At 39.7% G+C, this 20,248-nt stretch overlaps 1 protein-coding gene across 1 annotated transcript in view; it reads left to right on the top strand.

Moving 5' to 3' along the window:
• Window positions 1–13,655, top strand: part of col7a1l (collagen type VII alpha 1-like) — a gene marked incomplete at its 3' end in the record, with an annotated part of 64,127 nt that extends 50,472 nt beyond the window's left edge. Inside the window, exons 94-106 of the mRNA XM_083906782.1 lie at window positions 290–370; window positions 462–515; window positions 593–646; window positions 750–812; window positions 892–954; window positions 1,036–1,152; window positions 2,350–2,427; window positions 3,401–3,454; window positions 3,541–3,589; window positions 4,002–4,208; window positions 6,633–6,710; window positions 8,141–8,333; window positions 13,133–13,655. Coding sequence (XP_083762908.1) covers window positions 290–370; window positions 462–515; window positions 593–646; window positions 750–812; window positions 892–954; window positions 1,036–1,152; window positions 2,350–2,427; window positions 3,401–3,454; window positions 3,541–3,589; window positions 4,002–4,208; window positions 6,633–6,710; window positions 8,141–8,333; window positions 13,133–13,655 — 1,614 coding nt within the window. The remainder of the gene's footprint in view (window positions 1–289; window positions 371–461; window positions 516–592; window positions 647–749; window positions 813–891; window positions 955–1,035; window positions 1,153–2,349; window positions 2,428–3,400; window positions 3,455–3,540; window positions 3,590–4,001; window positions 4,209–6,632; window positions 6,711–8,140; window positions 8,334–13,132) is intronic.
• Between the last annotated feature and the right edge of the window lie 6,593 nt (window positions 13,656–20,248).

Below are 20,248 nucleotides of genomic sequence, written 5' to 3'. Positions count from 1 at the left end.
AAAAGAAATTAAATTCTATGCTTTCATATAAAATAGAAAGCATTAAAACCCAATACAAAGAAGTGCCTTCTGATTTTTTTTTTAATCATAAATAAGTCTTTTTTTATATATATTTACTTTCAAATAGAGTAAAAGAGAAAATCACTGAATGTATAAAACATTTATAAAAAGTATAGGAAACACTAAAATTCAATATACAATGTTGTTGGAAAACATACATTAATGACTATTTATTTAATGAGTTTTACACTGAGGGAATAATATGAAATATGCTTGTTTGTGACTTTAGGGTCGTAACGGAGACCATGGAGTGGACGGAGCCAAAGGGGACAAAGGAGACACAGGACTGCATGGTCAAAAGGGCGATCAGGTATTCAGAGAAACATTATACCTCAAACCTTATTTGTTTGTTTGCTCATAATCTCTCATGTTATCTATGTTGTTGTTGTTGTTGTTTACAGGGGGATCCAGGTGTACCAGGTTTACCAGGAGACAAAGGGGCGAATGGAGAGAAGGTGGAGACCGTTTCTGATTGATCACATTTATCCCGCGTAGTGTTTTTGTAAACGATGGTTTGTACCTGCTTCTTCAGGGTTTCAGAGGTTTACCTGGACGTATCGGGAATTCAGGCCTGGATGGGGAAAAGGTTAGTTCTTCATTATATCCCGATTAGACCAAAACATGATGTGTGTTATACATTATATATTACAGAAATCCTAATGTTTAATATATGTTTCTGCACAAAAAAGGGAGAAATGGGGATACCTGGCACTCCTGGAATACCTGGACTAAATGGACTCACAGGGCGCAAAGTAAATGCTCTCTTCCTCTGAAACATATTATTCAGTAGCACTATTTTTATTCGTATTAATTTTTTTTAATCACTTACAGGGTGACAAGGGCGATGGAGGGACCAGCGGTGTTGATGGTAATCTGGGAGAAAAGGGAGAAAAGGTCTGTAAATCTGTAAATGTACACATTCTACTATGTGTATGTATTATTATTAATTATCATTATTATTCCTGTTTAATTCAGGGCGTCACAGGTTTCCCAGGCTTTCCGGGCTTTAAGGGTTCAGCAGGGAGTCCAGGCGGGGATGGAGATCAGGGGCCTCCAGGATCAACAGGTTCTCGTGGTAACATTGGGCTGAAGGTAAAGTATCTGCTTTCTGATTTAGTTTTATTGTTTGTGTGATAACTGTTCTTATTTTGTTATCTTATTACATTTGCATCTCTTTATTTATGATAGAAGTATCTGTTTATTTCATTTAATACTCTCTTTTCTAAACGGATTTTTGGTATTTATATAGCGCTTTTCTAGTCTTTTTGTAGTTCCTATAGTTTTGCCATTCACCCATTGGTACCCATTCACATGCTATATTATCTATTATTTGACTTTCATTGCAGTGTTAGTGTTTTATTTTTGCTTTAATGTTTAAGAATAATATCATTATTCCTCATACGTGATATTTTGAAGGCTACTTCATCAAATTCTGAGAAGGAATCTAACAAGGAACCTGACATAGATGGGAGGGGTTTGTATGGCCTTGGTGCTGCTGTCGTTTTAGTGTAATGTAGATCCAGGAACTCAATGGAAACATAATCAAACTAGTGCCATCATCAAGTTGCACACTGCAGCTTTAAATCATAATGTATTTTCTTGAGCTGCAGTAAGTCGTTAACACACAATAATAGCTCCAAAGACATTGTTACTAACTACAGACCACTTCTTTGCTCATTCATGTTCAGCGATGTAGTTAAAAGCAGCGAAATAGACCCATTGAGGATTTATGGTCGAGGTAATTACTGTTGTCTTTAAGTCACAACACAGCCTCTTCTTAAACTAACACTGAGGCGTGGCAACACTGAAAAAGAAGAGTAGAGCTAAATCAGAGGCGACTATAAAAACAAGTCATTATAAGTTAGCATAAAGAATTTACATCACACTCAATCTATTAAAATTAGTAGTCTATACAGTCACTCCATCCATCACTATATATACTCTAAGGGTTGTTGGTGAAGCCAATAAATAAATATAATGCATATCTCACTCTGTCACACTCACAAAAATTTATTTTTAAAAGGAAAAAAAAGAAGTGTGACAGAATGCGAGGAACTGAAATGAGGCTGATTACAGTCATCATCACATCTGTGTCTGGTGTGGCAGCGTGTGGTCAATATAGTATATAGCGTCTATTTCCGTCTGCAGCTTTCAAGCAATATCTTACTCAATTAACTCCTTTGCTGCTGCAATTACCAGACTCTGTGTGGTGACAGAGTGGCTGAACAACTCTGAATACAAGGATGAATCTACAGAAGTTTTTCACACTGAAGATTTTTTGTCAAACAGGGGGAGAGAGGCAGAAGAGGAAGAGTGAAGCCGTGTGAGAGAGGACCACCGGGGACGTCTGGACACCGAGGACAGAGTGTGAGATTCATGTCGCCGTTTCACTTACAAGACAAACCTCCTAAAGCTAGCACTAGACTAGTAAACTGTAATAAGTATTGCGAAATCACAGTAATATATACTGTAATTGCTGTGTAATGACACTAAAGTGTAGTTTTAATACAGGAAAATACTGCTAAGTCACAGTATTATATGGCATAACTGTGAAGTTACAGTACACCTACTGGGAAAAGTACATAACCCAGGACACAGTATTTTACTGTTATTATTATTATTTACTACTATAAAAAATACACTCAGTGATTTCCTGTGAATTTACAGTCAAATATTTTAGTGTACAGTCATGGTGTACCACCTGGCTATGACTCGGGCACACAAAATGTTCATGTTCATGTTTTTTAATCAGTTTATTTACACATCTCTTATAAAGTTAAATGCTATAGTTGATTCCAGGCTTGTGTGGTGCTGTGGTCCTTAGTTTCGACTGCCAGGAAGGTTAGGTTTTGGCCACGTTTTTTATCTGTGTATGAGTAGCAAAACTTAAAAAAAGGGCTTCTTGGGATCTAGTTTATGGCCCAAGGAAAGTCTTTTGTTTTGATTTATTCTTGTTGTTTTGTCTTTTTGGGCTCTTATTCTCCTATGTCTTAACTTATATATGCTGAAAATCAGTTCTGAGCCAGGGCCAGTTCGACCGTGACATTTTTACTGTTATTCTAAATATTTTCCTGCACAACGACTCGCAAATGAAAAAGAAAATGACATCAAACCTAAACAGCCCACAAATAAAACTACAAGCTGCTGCACTGATTTCAGCTTTATATCTACCTCTCTCTATTATTACAGTGTTTTTGAACCATTGTCCACAGATGATTACACAGTAACACACACACATTCTCATGCTGATTGGACTCTCTTTTCCTTCTGTGCATACTCACACAGTCCAAATAAGAACGTGTAATAAGGTAAATTCACCAATGTTGATGTTTTCTTATAGGGAACCATCGGAGATGAAGGAGCAAAGGGTGATAAAGGAGAACCAGGACTCTCGGTGTGTTTAGAACACACAACCTCACTCACACACACATTAACAGTCAACAAATACATTGTGAGTGATTTTTGAATCTTGTGTTGAAGGCTGAAGAAGTGAAGGAGCTCGTTACTCAGGAGGTGGTAGTAAAGTGTGGTAAGTGTGTGCATGGATGACTTATTCACCAGAGTGAGTCCTTTTTGTTTGCATTTTTTCCAAGAATGCATGAATGTGCCTCTAGGTGGACCCTAAATACTGCGGGACTGTTTTGTCGTATAGCAGTCCTGCGGCAGCAGCATGGCACCCGTGTGTGCTGTGCCATCTGCTATGTTCTCTCAGAGGAACAAGTGCCACGGTGCCAGCAGCAGCAGAGCCATTCACAAACACAAGACTGCAATTAAACGGGACGCCACTCCACCAAATCCAAAGAATCCTCGCTCTCTCAAGACACTTAGAGGATAATTAGGCTCCAAAACAAATGGCTGCAGTCTGAATATTCAACATTGTTCATGCAATAAAAGTGGAGTGCAAATGATAGTAGTAGTCGTGTTTTTTTTTGTCATTTCAGGGTTGGAATATAAGTTTATGGTGAAGTCTGTGGATCCAGATGGAACAACCCCAGTGAAGAATAATCAAAAAGAGCCAGATATCGTCATATCCCTGTCCCGTGACATCAGTGAAGGCAAAAAAGAAGAGCATGGAGACCGGGTGGTGGAAACGACCACTCCTGCCTCTGTGGTTCTTGAAGATGATGGAATGCTACCGAATCGTACTGGTAAAAAAACAAACAAGTGTATATATAATGTGAGCTTGTACTTTGTTCTGTTCACCCAAATCCCTATTGGTGGGGTCTACATTTGTGGCCAAAATCAATTCAGTCTCTCTGAAGCCAATCCAGAAGTGATAATATATTGAATTGTGACTCCACTGGTTGCAAAAAGAACGCAGTTTGAATGGAAGTCAATGGAGAAAATAAGCCAACTTCTCACTTGATTTACAACGTCAAACATTTTAACTGACTGAGGAGTCGCTAGTCGCAGGTGTTCTTCAATAGTACATGATGTCGAATTTGTAAATTATCTTCCTGTTTAGGGGAAAATTTAGAACTTAGGTGGTGTATGAGTGAGGGCCAGTGAGTTTGACAGCTAAACCGTGTTTCCACTTGGAGTGTAACGGTTCGGTACGTATTCCATTAAGAACTCACAGCTGCAAGCACAGAGAAAAACTGATTGTAATAAAACCCCACACCTAACTAAAAGCCTGTCTGAAGAACCGTGGTCTTAAAGTGCTAAATGTTTACAATAAAGCATTTCAAAAAACACCTTTTTTACTCAATAAATTCGCACAAAGAATATCTCAATTGACATGGCCATCTCTGACCCAGGCCGCTGTGCCCCGTCCAGTGTCAAAGTCACAAAAGCCATATTTATGTGTAACAGCTGTGATGCTTAGTGTGGAGACTGAATGAGGATCTGCAGGTCAAGATGCTCTTCTCTCTTCATCACTCCGTCTTCACTTATTTTAAAATGTTCCATTTCTATCCACCTGCAGTTGTCATTTCTTCTTATTGATCACAGTAACAACAAAATCACATCCCTCCTTATTCCTGTCCCCCAGTGTTTCCAACGGTCGAGCACAAAAAGCTGGTTGACTTGTGTTAATCAGCCGCTCCCGTAATACGTCACTGACGCCGTCAGCATCAACACAAGAAAGAAAAAAATGTCATCATGCACCAACAACATTCATCCATCATGCAATATTTCATAATGCTCATTAGTGAATAGAGCCTCCAGGAGAGAATGTCTATCTGCATCCCAGTTCACTGTGGCTTCAGGTCAATAGAAGCAGAAACCCAATCAAAGCGTGAGCTTGTCATTGCCCCTTGTCAATGTCAGTGTAATTATTCATAAATCATTAGCAGCCGTTGTTGTATATAAAGTAATGAATGGAGCACAGTCGGCCACTGTTTAAATCTCACTCATACCAACCTCTGATTACATTTAATCTTCAATATGGCAGAAAAGAACTGAGACACTTTTATAACTTTTGTTTTATAACTTTCTCTTTGCTCTTCAAAGCTGTTGTCACAAGATTAATCCGCGCAAGTGTAGAAGAGTCAAGGTCTTGACATACTCAGAAGTTCAGTGTGTAAACTTTTGGTGTTTTAATTTGACAGAAACTAAAGATAAAATCATTTACCCTCAACATGAGGGTCGTGGGTCACATAGGGCGATAGGCGGGGGTCACGCCCTGGACAGATCACCAGTCCAATGCAGTGCAACATATAGAGACAAATAACCATTCACACTTATGCTCCAATGTCCAATTTGCTTAATCCCTATATTGCATTGTTTTTAAACTGTGGGAGGAAGCCAGAGAACCCGGAGAAAACCCACACACACAACTCCATGCAGAAAGACCCTTGTTCCAACCGGGTCGTAAACTCGGGTCTTCTTGCTGTAAAGTTAAGAGTTGAAGATAAAATCATTTAAAGTTAATTATATTACTTAAGTGCAAGGGTTCCTACGTGTGTATGGAAAAGTATGGAATTTAATTTGAGTAATTACCATGTCTGGATAAGTATGGAAAATGGGAAACGAGTATGGAAACATGTTTGTTGTTTCCAGTCTATTATCTCACTTTCTAAAATAAAATATATTAATATATTACAAATCAAAACAAGTTTACTAATGCCACATAGGGTTACCTGTAGACAATAAGAAACTAATCAAGTTTGCTGTAGAATGGTGTCGGGTTACCATGGTTACCGTTTCCCCAAGATTTGTATCACGCGTGTGATTGGACGTTAGTTTCACCGGTGGGAAATCAACCAGTGAGTGTTAAGCACAAATGAAGATGTTAAAGATGCTAATCAGCCAGTTGTATGAGCACGACTCGGCTGCTCTGCCGTCACTAACGCTGCGCTTGAATAGTTTGATTAAACCAGAGCCGAAATTAATATTTTCCCTAATAAGAAAGACAATGAGGAAAAAATAATGAGATTCACTTAAAAGATTTATCTCAACAAATCTGCATCTCCTTCCACCGTCTCCTTCCTTTCAAAGCTCTTTTTCCAGATAATTATTTGTTGCTGTTTTAGGTTATTTGAGCTTGTATGACAAGTACATTAATAACTACAAACCCTTGCATTTATTGTATGTTTGTCCTTCATGGTCCATGATGGCTGATTTGGTTGCAGATTCTCTGGAGGAAGAGAAGCGGGAGTGGAGTGAGGGACAGAGAAAGAAAAGACGAGTTTTCGGAACAAACACTGTCGGTGAGTGGCCGAGACAACTGATTTGTTTCTTTTATCTCCTCCTCCTCTGTCTCTGTCTATTTTTTCTACTTGTTCCCTCGCTCTGTATATCAAGACTATTAGGAGCACAAGGTGGAAGAGGACGATAAGAGCAAATCATAATCCATAAAAGTTTAAAGTGGCCGCATTGGACTCCAAGTGGAAAATGAGGTTAATTGTCACTTTTGTCATGCGGTGACTGAAGCTGTTGTTCACGTCAGAACACATTCAGTTGATAGTTGCTCAAAAATAAAGCCGGAGTGACTCACTCTGTTGTTGTTATTGTTATTATTCGGCCTCTTTGTGCAGAGAAATGATGTAACTGTCTGAAAACCAGCAATACTATCAGACCAGTCTGGGGAAGCATTACTGTGTATACAGCTGCAGCACAGGGCAGACGTGGACAAAAAGCATGACTCCTGCAGGTTTTTTGAAGCAGTAGAATTCACGTTTGAGCCTTTTTTTTATCGCTGCTACTTCATTTTTTCTGTCATACTCTCTGACCTGTTTGCAGTCGACTCACTTTAGGACTTTATTTTACTTTTCCAGTGACGTTCAGCGAGGTCGGTGGCTGGTGAGGCGCTGACTCATCTCGACTCGGAGTCAGATTTACAAATATATATATATAAAGCTTATTCACCATTCAGTTGGCAGCATGCGCACTGACTTCTGCTCATGTTTCATACCTCATCAGTATTCTTTACACACGCACACACAGGTAAAATACACATTTGACGAAGAAAGAACTGTGACATTTCTAGGCGCTGTCTGCGTCACCTTGTGCCGTTTCACTGCAGTTTTATGCCCGATCAGACAAGACAAACTAAATTATGTCACGCGCACGTAGTTACAGCTGTAAGATTCCTATCGTTTGTATTGACAGGGCTTGTCTATGTGCATGTGTCGCTATAACAAGTCTATTTTAAAGATTTGTGCGCCCCAAAGGAACAGGAAATATGGAATTGTTCTTGTTTTTATAAATTATTTTAGATTCCTATATTTTTCTTATTATTATTCATGTAAGACTGGTGGGGCGGCGCCCTTGCGCCCTCTATGGACGAGCTACCACTGGACTGTGAGGTATAGCACAGTTAGAGGCTCGTTTCTCCCCTGCATTTTAACAGGAAATGCATAAATTCAGGCATTTTGACTATAAAAATGATTAAAATGATTGGAATCATACATAAAAAACTAATTTATTGTACAAACAAGTGGACGTCCCTGCGTCCATCTGTCTTGGCATAAAAGACTGAACTTATTTGATAATGATTTGAAAGTAAAACTTATGCACTATCCATAAATTGGGAAAGATTGTGAATCTACTGCATCTTTATTTAAAAGACAGCTTTGACAGATTTTGGACCTAAACCTGTCCCTCATCGTCTCCTTTGTCGTCTCACATGCGACTCCAGTATCAGATCCCTGTCTGGAGCCCATGACGGAGGGAACGTGTTCAGAATACGCTCTGTTCTGGTATTTCCACCCTCGCTCGGGGGAGTGCAGGCCGTTTGTGTACGGCGGCTGCGGCGGCAACCAAAACCGGTTCTCCACCAAAGTAGAGTGTCAGAGCTGGTGTGGGAAGGAGAGCACAGGTAGATCTCAAGTGTAAACTGTGGATATGATGTTTAAAACATGATCGTCTTCACTTATAATGAATGTTTTTCACTTTCACAGATATCGAATCCTGGAGATGAAGCAGCACAAGACAAGACAAGTTTTTTTTTGTACATAAATGTTTCATTTTGCTTTTATTTATATATTTTAAAAGCTTTTAACACTTTACATTACAGTAGAATAACAACATTGTAATAGGGAGGTAATATTACGTTGTTTACCAGCATTTCAATACCTTTACATGGAAGTCGAAAAATCTTATTCTAATCTTTATTACTAAGACATTATTGTATTACCATAACATTACTTCTCTGTTATTACCATAGTGTTATAGCAAAGTAATATAAAGTGTTGATTTGTTGTATGAAATATGTGCTGGGAAAACAAATATGAAAATCATACTACTTTCTTTTATTTTTTTATAGATATATACATGTATAATCTGTCTGTCTTCATTCTGCCTATCTCTTTATTGTGTTACACTCGGTCACCTTTTCTGTGTTTTTGTCAATAGCATGTGCATCGTGTCGGTGTAAAAAAAAAATGAGTAGGTGGTGGCCGAGTGCCTGCCTCTCTACATATGTTCCTTTGGCAGGGGGTGTTACAGCTCCGGCCGGGAGCCAGATGAAAGGCCGACAGGGATCCAGGGAGGGAGACTGATTTCAAGGTCTCTCCATCAGACCGGCCCAGCAGAGGCAGGGGATTCCTGCGTGGGTGTTGATGTGAGGGGCAACATGTACCCAAGGGTTTTTTCTGTTTCTGGCAGAGTGAGATGACGCACTCACGATGACCACTTTTTCATTGGGTTGATGGTTTGAGACGGATCACGGTGTTCTGGAACTTCTTGTGCTTGATTCTCGTGCCAGGAGTTTGTTTCTTTTTTTTGTTTCTTTTGTTTTTAAATTCTCACTTAGTGACACATTAGTCTTTTTCACACGAGCCTGAACTCATATTTGTCACAAAACATGTCTGTTGGAGCCGTTTGTAAAATAATTTTGTATATATTTTTGACTTGGTTTGACTTGCTGAAGAAAAGTACCACTGCACTCCTTAGTTTCATTTGATAATTGCAAGCAGCCCCAGCTTCTGATCGGTTGAATAATAATTCCTGTGCTTGTTAAGAGATCTTTTTCTTTGGGAGAAAATAAGTTTTTGATTGATGTTAATGTGGCTCTGTCAGCTGTATTGTCCAAAAAAGACGTCCAAGAAATGCAATTTCTGAGGATTTGACTGTGGGAATCTTCACGTTTTGATACTTTGAGTTGTGATTCTTTACTCCCTACTTTGAATTACTATCAACAACAATGTAATCCATCATAAATCTGTGTTTTTATTTTTCTTTCCCCCTCACACTGAAGTTGAGAAGGGGCATGAATAATCAGAGTGGGAGGACATGTTATGACACGTCAGGTCACACACTGTGATTAGTCCAGCTGTGACGACTTAGTCATATTAATCCCTCAACCAAGTTACTCATTAGAAAGTGACCTGACACGCTTGGATCCTCTCACTCCCTCCATGTTCCCATCATTTTTGGCACATCACTGTGGGTGGTTTCAGTGACGCATGTCCTGTGTCCACTCAATAATAAACTTCTGGATCAATTAAAACTCAATGTTTCACATCTTTATAATGAGAATGATAGGTTTATAAAGAGTTATTTAATGACTTTAATAATTGTTGGTGGATTATTTTTAACCTTTAGTGTTCTGGTGGCCTGTGATTGATGGGAATTGAGAAATGTGACGATGCAACAGTTGAGCATGTAGATTATTTTTGTTAAGTAACTCTTTTTGGAGGATGTTTTTTTAAAGCAGATGTTTGACATTTGCTTTAAAAATGAAAATATCAACTCATCAATAAATGTAATCACTTACTATTGATGTTTATTTTAGTTTTGTACATGATTGTGAACGTGGGTAACCACTGTAGACACTCGTTTATTGGAAAAACGCCTGTACATGGCTTCCATTGTTGGCCTGTTTTGGACATTGAGACAAAGACTCAGACAAAATGTTATTTTAAATATGTTTTATACTTTTCAACTTTCAAATTTAACATGCAAAATCTGGTGTTCGTGTACAATTAACTACAGTGTTAAACCTGTTGTTTTTCTTCATGTTAAACGGTTAAAACGGTCTTTTAACATGCAGGAAATTGTAAATAACTGCCAGATATTGAAAGTTGTCCAGAAAAAATGGGCAAAAGCACTGAGTTGCAGTTCTACACTTCTGGTCCTTTAATGGTTAAAATAAGCAAAACACAAAAGTCTAGACGGACGTCTTAGGTGTTAAAGGGTTAAAGTGTGACGTGTTAATGGTGGAACTGTCCGTGGTGCTGATGCTGAACTGTCCAACTCGTACTATCTAATTTTGTTATAACCTTTAACTTCGCAGTTTTAGCGTCAATGTTAACAGTTAAAGTGTGGAACACCTGCAAATAAATGTGAAAAGTTTTCGGCAACATAAAAAGATAAGATATGTGAGTTTGCGCGTGTCTTGATGCCTCGCGCTCACAGACAGGAGCTCACATTTACACACCTTTGTTCTATATATTTTCTCTCTCTGTCCCATCGCCATCATCACATCACTGCTTTACAACCAGCGGACCAATGGAATGCTCCCCAGCGCACTAACATGTCACCGGTGTGACGTGTTTGCTGGCGTAAGGGCTGCAGTTTGATGTCGCCTACTAAATGAATGCGCTGGTAAATGGACGCAGAAGACGCAGCGCAGACTGTGCGCACCGCTCCTCTCCTCAAACTCTCTACACACTGGGGGTTTTTTTCCCTGCAGGATTTCACGAAACCTGACTTTTTTTACTTGTGAGGATTTTCGTCCTGTTTGTTTTCCGGGTTGTTGTTGTTTTTTCTTTTTCTTTGCAGGAATACGTGTTGGTTGACCAAACTATTCTTTATTATAGGAGACGAGTGGTAAGTCGAGCGACAGTGTTATTGTTTCTGTGTGACTCAGTTCTGTGGCTCATGTGGACCAAAGATAGTCTTAAACTTCTCAGTCCTAAAAATAAAAACTCAGTCCATAACTCACACTTTTAAAAGGAGATAAAAAATAATTGTGTGCCATCTTGTATTCAATTTAAATGATGTTGTATAAATCTATTATTATATATATCCACTTTATTCTTCATTTTGAATGACTTTTAGTTTCATAATCACCCATTACAGGAGCTATTCTGTTCTGTTCTAAGTGAGAGTGAAAGTCAACAATAACACACACATGTCACTCTCCCATTGATTCAAACCATAACTTTAGAGATGAGGTGCAGCACAGAGTGTAGTCCCTAATCTACAGGGTTAAACTGAAAACTGTTTGGTTTATCTAGTGCTAGAGATCAAGACTGTATTTAAATGATCAAATGTTCTTGATTTATTGTGTTTCTTTAATTGTTTTTTTATCACTTTTGTTCTGAAAACTGCAAAACTAATGTCTTTTAAGGGACAACAAAGCTCTGAACTTATTTTCTATTCTACCCTAAATATTTTAAAGTCACTCAAATCCACTTGTAAACTGAGGGTAGGGTGAGGACACTAAGAAAGCTTTATTTATGTCTGCCTCAAACATAGGGCAACTTTTCATCTATAAACCTTTTCAAAATGACATTATAGCATCATGTCATGTTGCATAACGCAGAACATTATTAGAACTATATCAATATCCTGAATAAACATCAATTTCTACACAAATCTATATATTTTACTGGGTTTTAAAACAACAAGATAAAGAACAGACAGACAGATAATAGATGACAGTACTACAAGTGTCCTCTATTATCATGACCAAAATATTGACTCCACATATCAACAACATGTCCCCTTGTTCTCTTCTAAGTCTTCCTGACATTGTCTTACATGCAGCAGTGTTCAGTCTTCCACATATTTAGTCTCAGTGTTTGAGGATCCTCCTCCCAACTTGTTTGCAGAGCAGTTGTTAATCTCCTAAATCCTAAGTTTATCTACAACGGATTTGTCCCCCGGGGAAGGAGACACGATCAGGGTGATGTGGGCAGGTCACGCTTCAAAGCTCCAGTGTGTAACTTATCTGTCACCTCTCCATCAACAAGGAACCCGGATTTTAATCAGTTGTTTTGATCTAAAGCTCACACACAAAACAAAAGATGTAAGAAGAGCTTCTGCAGTGAGTGACAGAGACACTAGTGCTGCAGATTTGTGACTCACACAGAGAGACAGAGACTATAACGAGTCGTATGGAGCTGATGGCATTTTTTAAAAACACCTTTATTAATACAGCACTTTTTTTAAAGAAAAACTATTTACAAAAACACTAAAATGACACTCAGCAGCAAGGGTGAAATGTTAAACTAATAAATGGTGACAGTAGCTCAACTTTTCCCTTTGGAGAAAGTGACATATGTACATGATATCTCAGAAAAGGAAGACGTAGTACATGTTTTAAAAGATATGGGAACAGTTTAATGTGTTTACCCGTAATTATAACAAGTCGTTAAATTATGCACACCATGTTGTGTGGCTGTGAAGTCGACATTTGTGTGTTGTTTTTGTTGTTTACAACACTTGTACCACAGCAGGTGCCTTTGTTAGTGAGGCACATGTCTAAATATTTGATATAACGGTCTGTGTGTGTGTGTAAGAAGTTACGCACTACAGCTTTAATCCTAATTCATTTCCTCCATAAAGGAGAAACTATTCCACCTTCTTTCTTACATGTTGTGTTATATATTCTAAATGTCCTGCAGTGACATAATAACCATGCTTCTTGTCTTGCTGTCGCTCTCTTCACCTGCTGCTTCAGAGGAGGACACAGCATGCTGTCGTCCCTGAAGATCCTGCTGCTGCTCTCGCTCCTGTGCACACCGACCTCCAGCCTGTGTCTGCGCCTGCACCGCACCTGCGACGACCAGATGACCGTGGACGTGGACGTGGACGAGGACGAGCCGGTCTACTCCCCCGTGGACGACTGGGAGTCACTCCTGCAGACCGCCGAGTACCTCGCCTCCTCTTCCTCCTCCTCCTCCTCCTCCTCTCCATCCTCTTCTGCCGAGTCCAGCCGAGAAAAAAGGACATCCTCCTCATCCTCATCGTCATCGTCCTCATTCTTAAGGCCCGCAAACTACCGCTTCGTGAGCAGGACCAAGCTCAGAGGGCAGATGCTCCGCAACAGCAGCAAAGGAGACAGGAGGAGCAGACTGACGCTGTCCCTGGACGTCCCGACCAACATCATGAACGTCCTCTTTGACGTGGCCAAGGCCAAGAACCTGCGCGCAAAGGCGGCGGAGAACGCGCGTCTCCTGGCGCAGATTGGAAGGAGGAAGTGAGGAATGTTCTCGGAAAAAACTTTGGTGGAAAAAAAAGACACACAGCCACGACCAGAGCAGAGACTTTTATTATTTATCATTATCATTATTATTATTTAAGGGATGCACGATATTGGACTTTTTTAGCCGATATGCCGATATATCGGGAGTGCTTTGGGCCGATATCAATATCAGTCTCTTCTGTAGTGAAATGAACACAATATTTTGCCTATTTATGTCACAGCAGATGATATACATTTTCTTCATTGAGCAAAATAAATGAAAATAAAAGCCAATATCTGCAGATACTGATATGGTACCAAAACATATTGTGCATCCCTATTATTATTAGCATTATTTTTATTTACCTAAAACATGACACTAGGGAAGCCTCTATAAGGAACAATAAACAATGTAATGACAATGATGGTGATGATGATGACGACAGTATAATAATAATAATAATAATAATAATAACGTAATGTGTATATATAGCACTTTTCACAAGTGTTTTACAGAAGAAACATATTGTTTAAAGAGATTAAGGTAACAATTCCATAAAATAAATCTGAGAATCAGTCATATGAAAGTGATGATATTGGTGGAAAATGTATATTTATTTACAAAGCACGTTTCAGAACATTGTTACAAAGAGTGTTAGAGAAGAAACAAAACAGAGTGAAAACAATTCAGAAATGACTATAACAATCAATCAATAACACTGAAAGGATGATGAGTATGAACTAATAAAGATAATTATAAGAAGAACCAAGTTACAGCTTTAGAGAATAATACAAACACAGTGGAGTTTTGAACTGGAAAACATGGAATAAAAGTGATAACATCAAATGTTAGCATTACACCTATCAGTTTACAGCCTTTGGCAACATCTGACAAGAAACTGAATAGAATTGTCCCACTTGTATTGTTTTATCCACTGATACAACTGAATCCACTCTCCAACAACAGTGTTTGTTTCTGCATCGTGAATCAAAACAGAGTGAAGTCAAGAGCAATAACGACAAATTGGTATCAACAGTCCAGATCACATTAGAAATGTTATTGCAGAGATAGTTTGCAGGAGTTTTGATTATCATTTGTGTTACAGAAGACCAGTGGAATGTGGTATATTCATCTATTTAATTTAACTTTTTTTAACTCATATTTATTTATTTATTTACATTGTGATGGAAAAAAATTATTCTGGTTAAAACAGATGGAAGCGACAGGTCATGAGGTCATGAAATACAGCAAAAATGCAAACGCATGGGAATGTATGTGTTCATCAGATGTCTGTTATTTTTATACAACTCCAAAATAAAGGATTATTTTTCCTCAAATAAAAGCAGATGTGACAAACTAAAGTTTGCCTCTCTCTATATATGCAAATGATCCATGTGTTGTTATCCCTAATGAGCTTATACAATGTCACAATATGTCAACAAAATACTTTCATTCATTATTCTAACAAAATTGCAAAGAGACTAAAAAGTGGAATCATATTGTGCTTTTATTTTGACCACACCTATAAATGAGCTGAATCATACTGTATAAAGGCCAATGTCACCATCTTGTGGTCTTCTGGAGTAACTACGCCCCACATGGAGGATGTAAACTAAATGTTTATGAAATATATGATTGTTGTGGCCAATTTGGATCTGTGTGCTTGTGTGAGTGAATGTGGGTGTGTCAGTGGTGAAGCACTGGTTGTTATGGGTTACTTGCACACCTGTGAGCATGGGTTGGGTAATTAGTCACACAAAAGTTAGATAGGGGAGACACAGCTGAGGAGGTGGAGGGAATTAGGATCAGGAAAGCCACACAGTTTTTCAACCGTGTCTGTGTGTGCAGCAATTGAATTGTTTTGTGTCACAGTATTAGTGCTTTTAGTCTTCTATACACAAGTCTGGTTTTAAGTCTTGTGGGGTCCAGCTTTTGTTATTGACTTTAAAAGATTTGCAAGCTAATAAAAGTGTCAAACTCAAGCCAATGGAGGACATTATTGTTGTACACCATCACGCGTTGGAAATGGCTTCAAATTCCCTCAAGTGGCCTTTTGGTGGCAAGAATGCCACTACACTTTGTTGAAAAACTGAGCTTCTTGCTGCAGTCCACCATACTTCATGCCAGCTGATTCCAATCAAGTGGAGGCAAACAAAGAAAGCCTGAGCCATAACGCTGAAGAATCACGGTAGGACTGATTAAGAATTGTTAAGCCGTGTGGAAGAGAATGGCCTTTGCACAAATGGGATATAGGTAAATCCTGTTACAAAGAAGTGTTCTTAAAGCTGTGTGTGGAAACCAAAGAGTTGCATCAATCATTGAAATCAATATTACCTGAGGATGAAATGTTAAAGCAAGGAGAATGGTATAAAACCCGAATGCAAAGCAATAAAGAAATAATGCACAAAATTGAAGAGTGGTTGCTTGATAAAAAGGAGCAAGATGATGATGATGATGATGATGAAAATGACAATGATGCTGCTGCTGTAACAAATGTGCTTAATGACAATGCTGCTGGTTCTGTGGTCAATGATGATATTGCTCCTGGTGACAGCGTTTCTAATGTTGGTCGTAAAACGTGCTCATCAACTGGCCGCTCTAGCCACCAGTCTTCAACTTCCTCTGCATGTTTAAAGGCAGAGGCTGAAAGGGCTGCTCTTCTTGCAATGGCAGCTGGCCTCAAAGAAAAACATGAACTGGAAGCTCAGGAGGAGCAAATCAGAAGGAAAAAGGAGCTTCTGGAACTGCAAAGTAAAATCGCTGCTAATACTGCAAAGGTTGCTGTGCTGAAGGACAGAGGATCTGATGGTCGGAGCTCAAGAGCCCATTCAGATGGCATGAATTCGTATCTGAAAAGATCGAAACTTGAATCATTTCTCAGACCCTCAGCCATAGAATTTGTTCCACAAACTTTAAAGCAACAGTTTCATCGTTCACCACTAGGAGGGAGTTAAGCTGCAGTGCCAATGGAGGCACAGCTCAGGTATTCAAACCATCAGTCTCATCAGTCACCTCTAGGAGGGCGCAAAGCTGATGTATCAATGGGTACACGACCCAAGGATCATTTTGTACATGGTGAACAAAGGTCTTATGTTCTGAATCCAAACTCAAGCATGCCTCAAGGATTTCAGGAAACGTGTCATGTGCATCACACACAGGAACCCACCATGCAATGTACACAGGAATCAAATCAACGCACTAACCTAATGCAAACTGATGTGGATCAAGGCAATCTGTTAACCATCATGCAACTGCAAAATGATATTACAGCTCTTCTGATACAGCAACAGTCCTCACTGTCACTCCCTCCACGAGATATACCAACTTTTGATGGAGACCCACTTGAGTACAGTGCATTTATAAGAGCTTTTCAGCACGGAGTAGAAGCAAAGGCTGCTAGCAGTATAGACTGCCTGTATTTCCTAGAACAATATACAAAGGGACAACCAAGAGAACTGGTTAAGAGCTGTCAACATATGCCACCCGACAGGGGATATTTAAGAGCAAAAGAACTTTTACAAGAACGCTTCGGAAATGAGCAAAAAATAGCGAGTGCATACATGGAGAAAGCGCTGGGATGGCCACCAGTAAAGTCAGAGGACATCAAGGCTTTGCAAGCTTTTTCATTGTTTCTCCATGTCTGCTGTAATGCTATGGAGGATGTCAGTTATATGTCTGAGATGAACATGCCATCCAACATGCGTGCCATTATCATGAGGCTACCTTATAAACTGAGGGAAAAATGGAGAAACACTGCTTATGAGTTGCAGGAGAAGCATCACCGTCAAGCAAGATTCAGTGATATTGTCAAATTCATGGAGAGACAAGTGTCTATTGTTTCTAATCCACTTTTTGGAAACATTCAGGACGCAGCAATTTCATCACCAAATCATAACGTTGGAAACAAAGTCTCACAGGCTCGAATCAAAGGAAAAGGAAGTAGTTTTGCAACTCAAGTGACAGCTGTCAATTCTACAACTGTGGCTCAAATGCAAAATGGGAGAAACTTACCTGATAACACAACAAAGGTGTCTTGTCTGCTGTGTGAAGAGGGTCACACATTGGAGTTGTGTCCCAAAATGGAAAAGAAGTTGCATCGAGAGAAAATCGACTTCTTTAGAGAGAAAGGTGTTTGTTTTGGGTGTTTAAATATTGGACACATGAGCAAAGACTGTCATAGGCGTCTGTCTTGCAAATTGTGCAACCTGAAGCATCCTACCATCCTCCACATTTATTCAAAGAAAAATATCAACTCAGAGGACACACAGCAGGAGACAATGGAGAAAAGTCACGTAGTTTCTCCCAAGACATGCGGCCATATAGGGGCCGGAGCACACGATTGTGTCTTGGCAATCGTACCTGTACAGATCAAGACAGACAAAGGCAGTAAGATACTAAGCACGTATGCATTTTTAGATCCTGGCAGCACAGCCACTTTCTGCTCTGAGCGACTCATGAGGGAGCTAAAGGTCAAAGGAAGGAGTGCCAACTTTTTCTTGAAAACAATGAATCAAGAAAAGTTTGTTGACAGTCACATCATCTCAGGACTGGAGATAGCAGCATTTAACAGTAACACTTTCTTTAAATTACCTGATGTGTACACACAGTGCAAGATGCCTGTGACCCGTGATAACATTCCACGGCAGAAAGAGTAAAGTGCTTGGTCTCACCTCAACTCTGTTGAAATTCCTGTCATTGATGCTGATGTGGAACTGCTAATCGGAACCAATGTTCCAAAGGTAATGGAACCATGGGAGGTGGTACACAGCAATGGTAAAGGATCATATGCTATCAAAACCCTATTGGGCTGGGTTATTACTGGACCACTAAAAGAGAGCCTCATCGAATTTGACAAAGAAAAGGAAGAGGTGGAGAGAAAGTGTACAGTGTTGCAGAGTAAGGAGGACAAAGTCAGCCAAACCACTGACACCGATAAAGAAGTAAAGCGAAAGATTGCACATGTCGCAACACTGGAGAAACAGGTTGAAGTGCGATACAAGGAAGAGCTGCTGCAGAGTTTCAAAGAGCAGGCAGCACAGTCTGCTTCCAAGGTGTGTGAGCTCCAGTCATCTCTGTCAGCGCGTAGAGACGAGTGGACCTCGTACATGCAGCAAACTGAAGGTGTGAAGAGGAACTATGAGAGTCAGCTGCAAAAGAACATTGACAAGGTGTCTTCTCTGCAGGAGAAGCTCCACTGCACAATTCTGGTTTGTCAGAGATCCAGTGAGGAGAACATGCAGCTTCAGCTTTCTCTCCAGCAGCACCAGACCATGCTGAGTGAGAGCACTGCCCGCATCTCTGAACTAGAGGACAGTCAGAGTGAGCTACAGAGACAGGTGTCAAGTCTGGAGCAGGAGCTGGAACAAGCATGGGCCTCTCTGTTGGACGAGGTGAGGAGCAGAGAGCAAGACGCTCTGGAGAGAGACAAGACTCTGCAGGAGATAAACCAGCAGAACAGTCAACTGTCTGAAACTGTCACCCATATAACAACAGACATGGTGAAGTTTCACGAGGAGCTTGTGTCTAGAGACGGAGCTGCAGTGTCTGAAGAGGGATGTCTTCACTCAAACACAGGAGCGACAACAGTGGATACAGGACAAGAGAAGCTTTGTTGCAGGAGATGTTCTCGTGGCGGACTCGACTGCTCCTTGTGGGTCTTGGCTGTTAGGGAGGATACTACAGACTTTTCCTGGCATACGAGGGCTCGTACGGTCTGTTAAAGTTCAGACCAAATACAGCGTATTGGAGCGACCAATTATGAAGATTTGTCTTCTGCTCGAAGCCGATGAAATACCCTTGTAAACTCACGTCGTACCTTGGCGTGAAATGTGACTCTATGGACATGTGAACATAACCAACTCGGATTTAAAAAAAAAAAAAAAAAAAAAAGAAAAAAAAGGTGTTATTGCAACTTGTAGTAGTTGTTCTATTGTGTTGAATTGTTATGTTTTTATACAGTAACAATAAGGGGCCGGTGTGTTGTGGCCAATTTGGATCTGTGTGCTTGTGTGAGTGAATGTGGGTGTGTCAGTGGTGAAGCACTGGTTGTTATGGGTTACTTGCACACCTGTGAGCATGGGTTGGGTAATTAGTCACACAAAAGTTAGATAGGGGAGACACAGCTGAGGAGGTGGAGGGAATTAGGATCAGGAAAGCCACACAGTTTTTCAACCGTGTCTGTGTGTGCAGCAATTGAATTGTTTTGTGTCACAGTATTAGTACTTTTAGTCTTTTATACACAAGTCTGGTTTTAAGTCTTGTGGGGTCCAGCTTTTGTTATTGACTTTAAAAGATTTGCAAGCTAATAAAAGCGTCAAACTCAAGCCAATGGAGGACATGATTGTTGTACACCATCACGCGTTGGAAATGGCTTCAAATTCCCTCAAGTGGCCTTTTGGTAGCAAGAATGCCACTACAATGATTATATTAAATGTTATAACGTAGAGCGAAGATTACATCACGTTTTAACCACAGTTGCCTTTCTAAACGATGCACCAACTGCTCACTTTCTACATTTTATTCCATCTGTATGTTTCTTATATTTTATTCCTCATATCGTCTATGTTCATCTACCTGGTATGCAAATTAATTGTGTGCTGAATTGGTGTATT

The sequence above is a fragment of the Microchirus variegatus genome, assembly GCF_963457635.1.
Source record: "Microchirus variegatus genome assembly, chromosome: 20".
Lineage (NCBI taxonomy): Eukaryota > Metazoa > Chordata > Actinopteri > Pleuronectiformes > Soleidae > Microchirus > Microchirus variegatus.
This window is presented reverse-complemented; position numbering and strand designations above follow the sequence as displayed.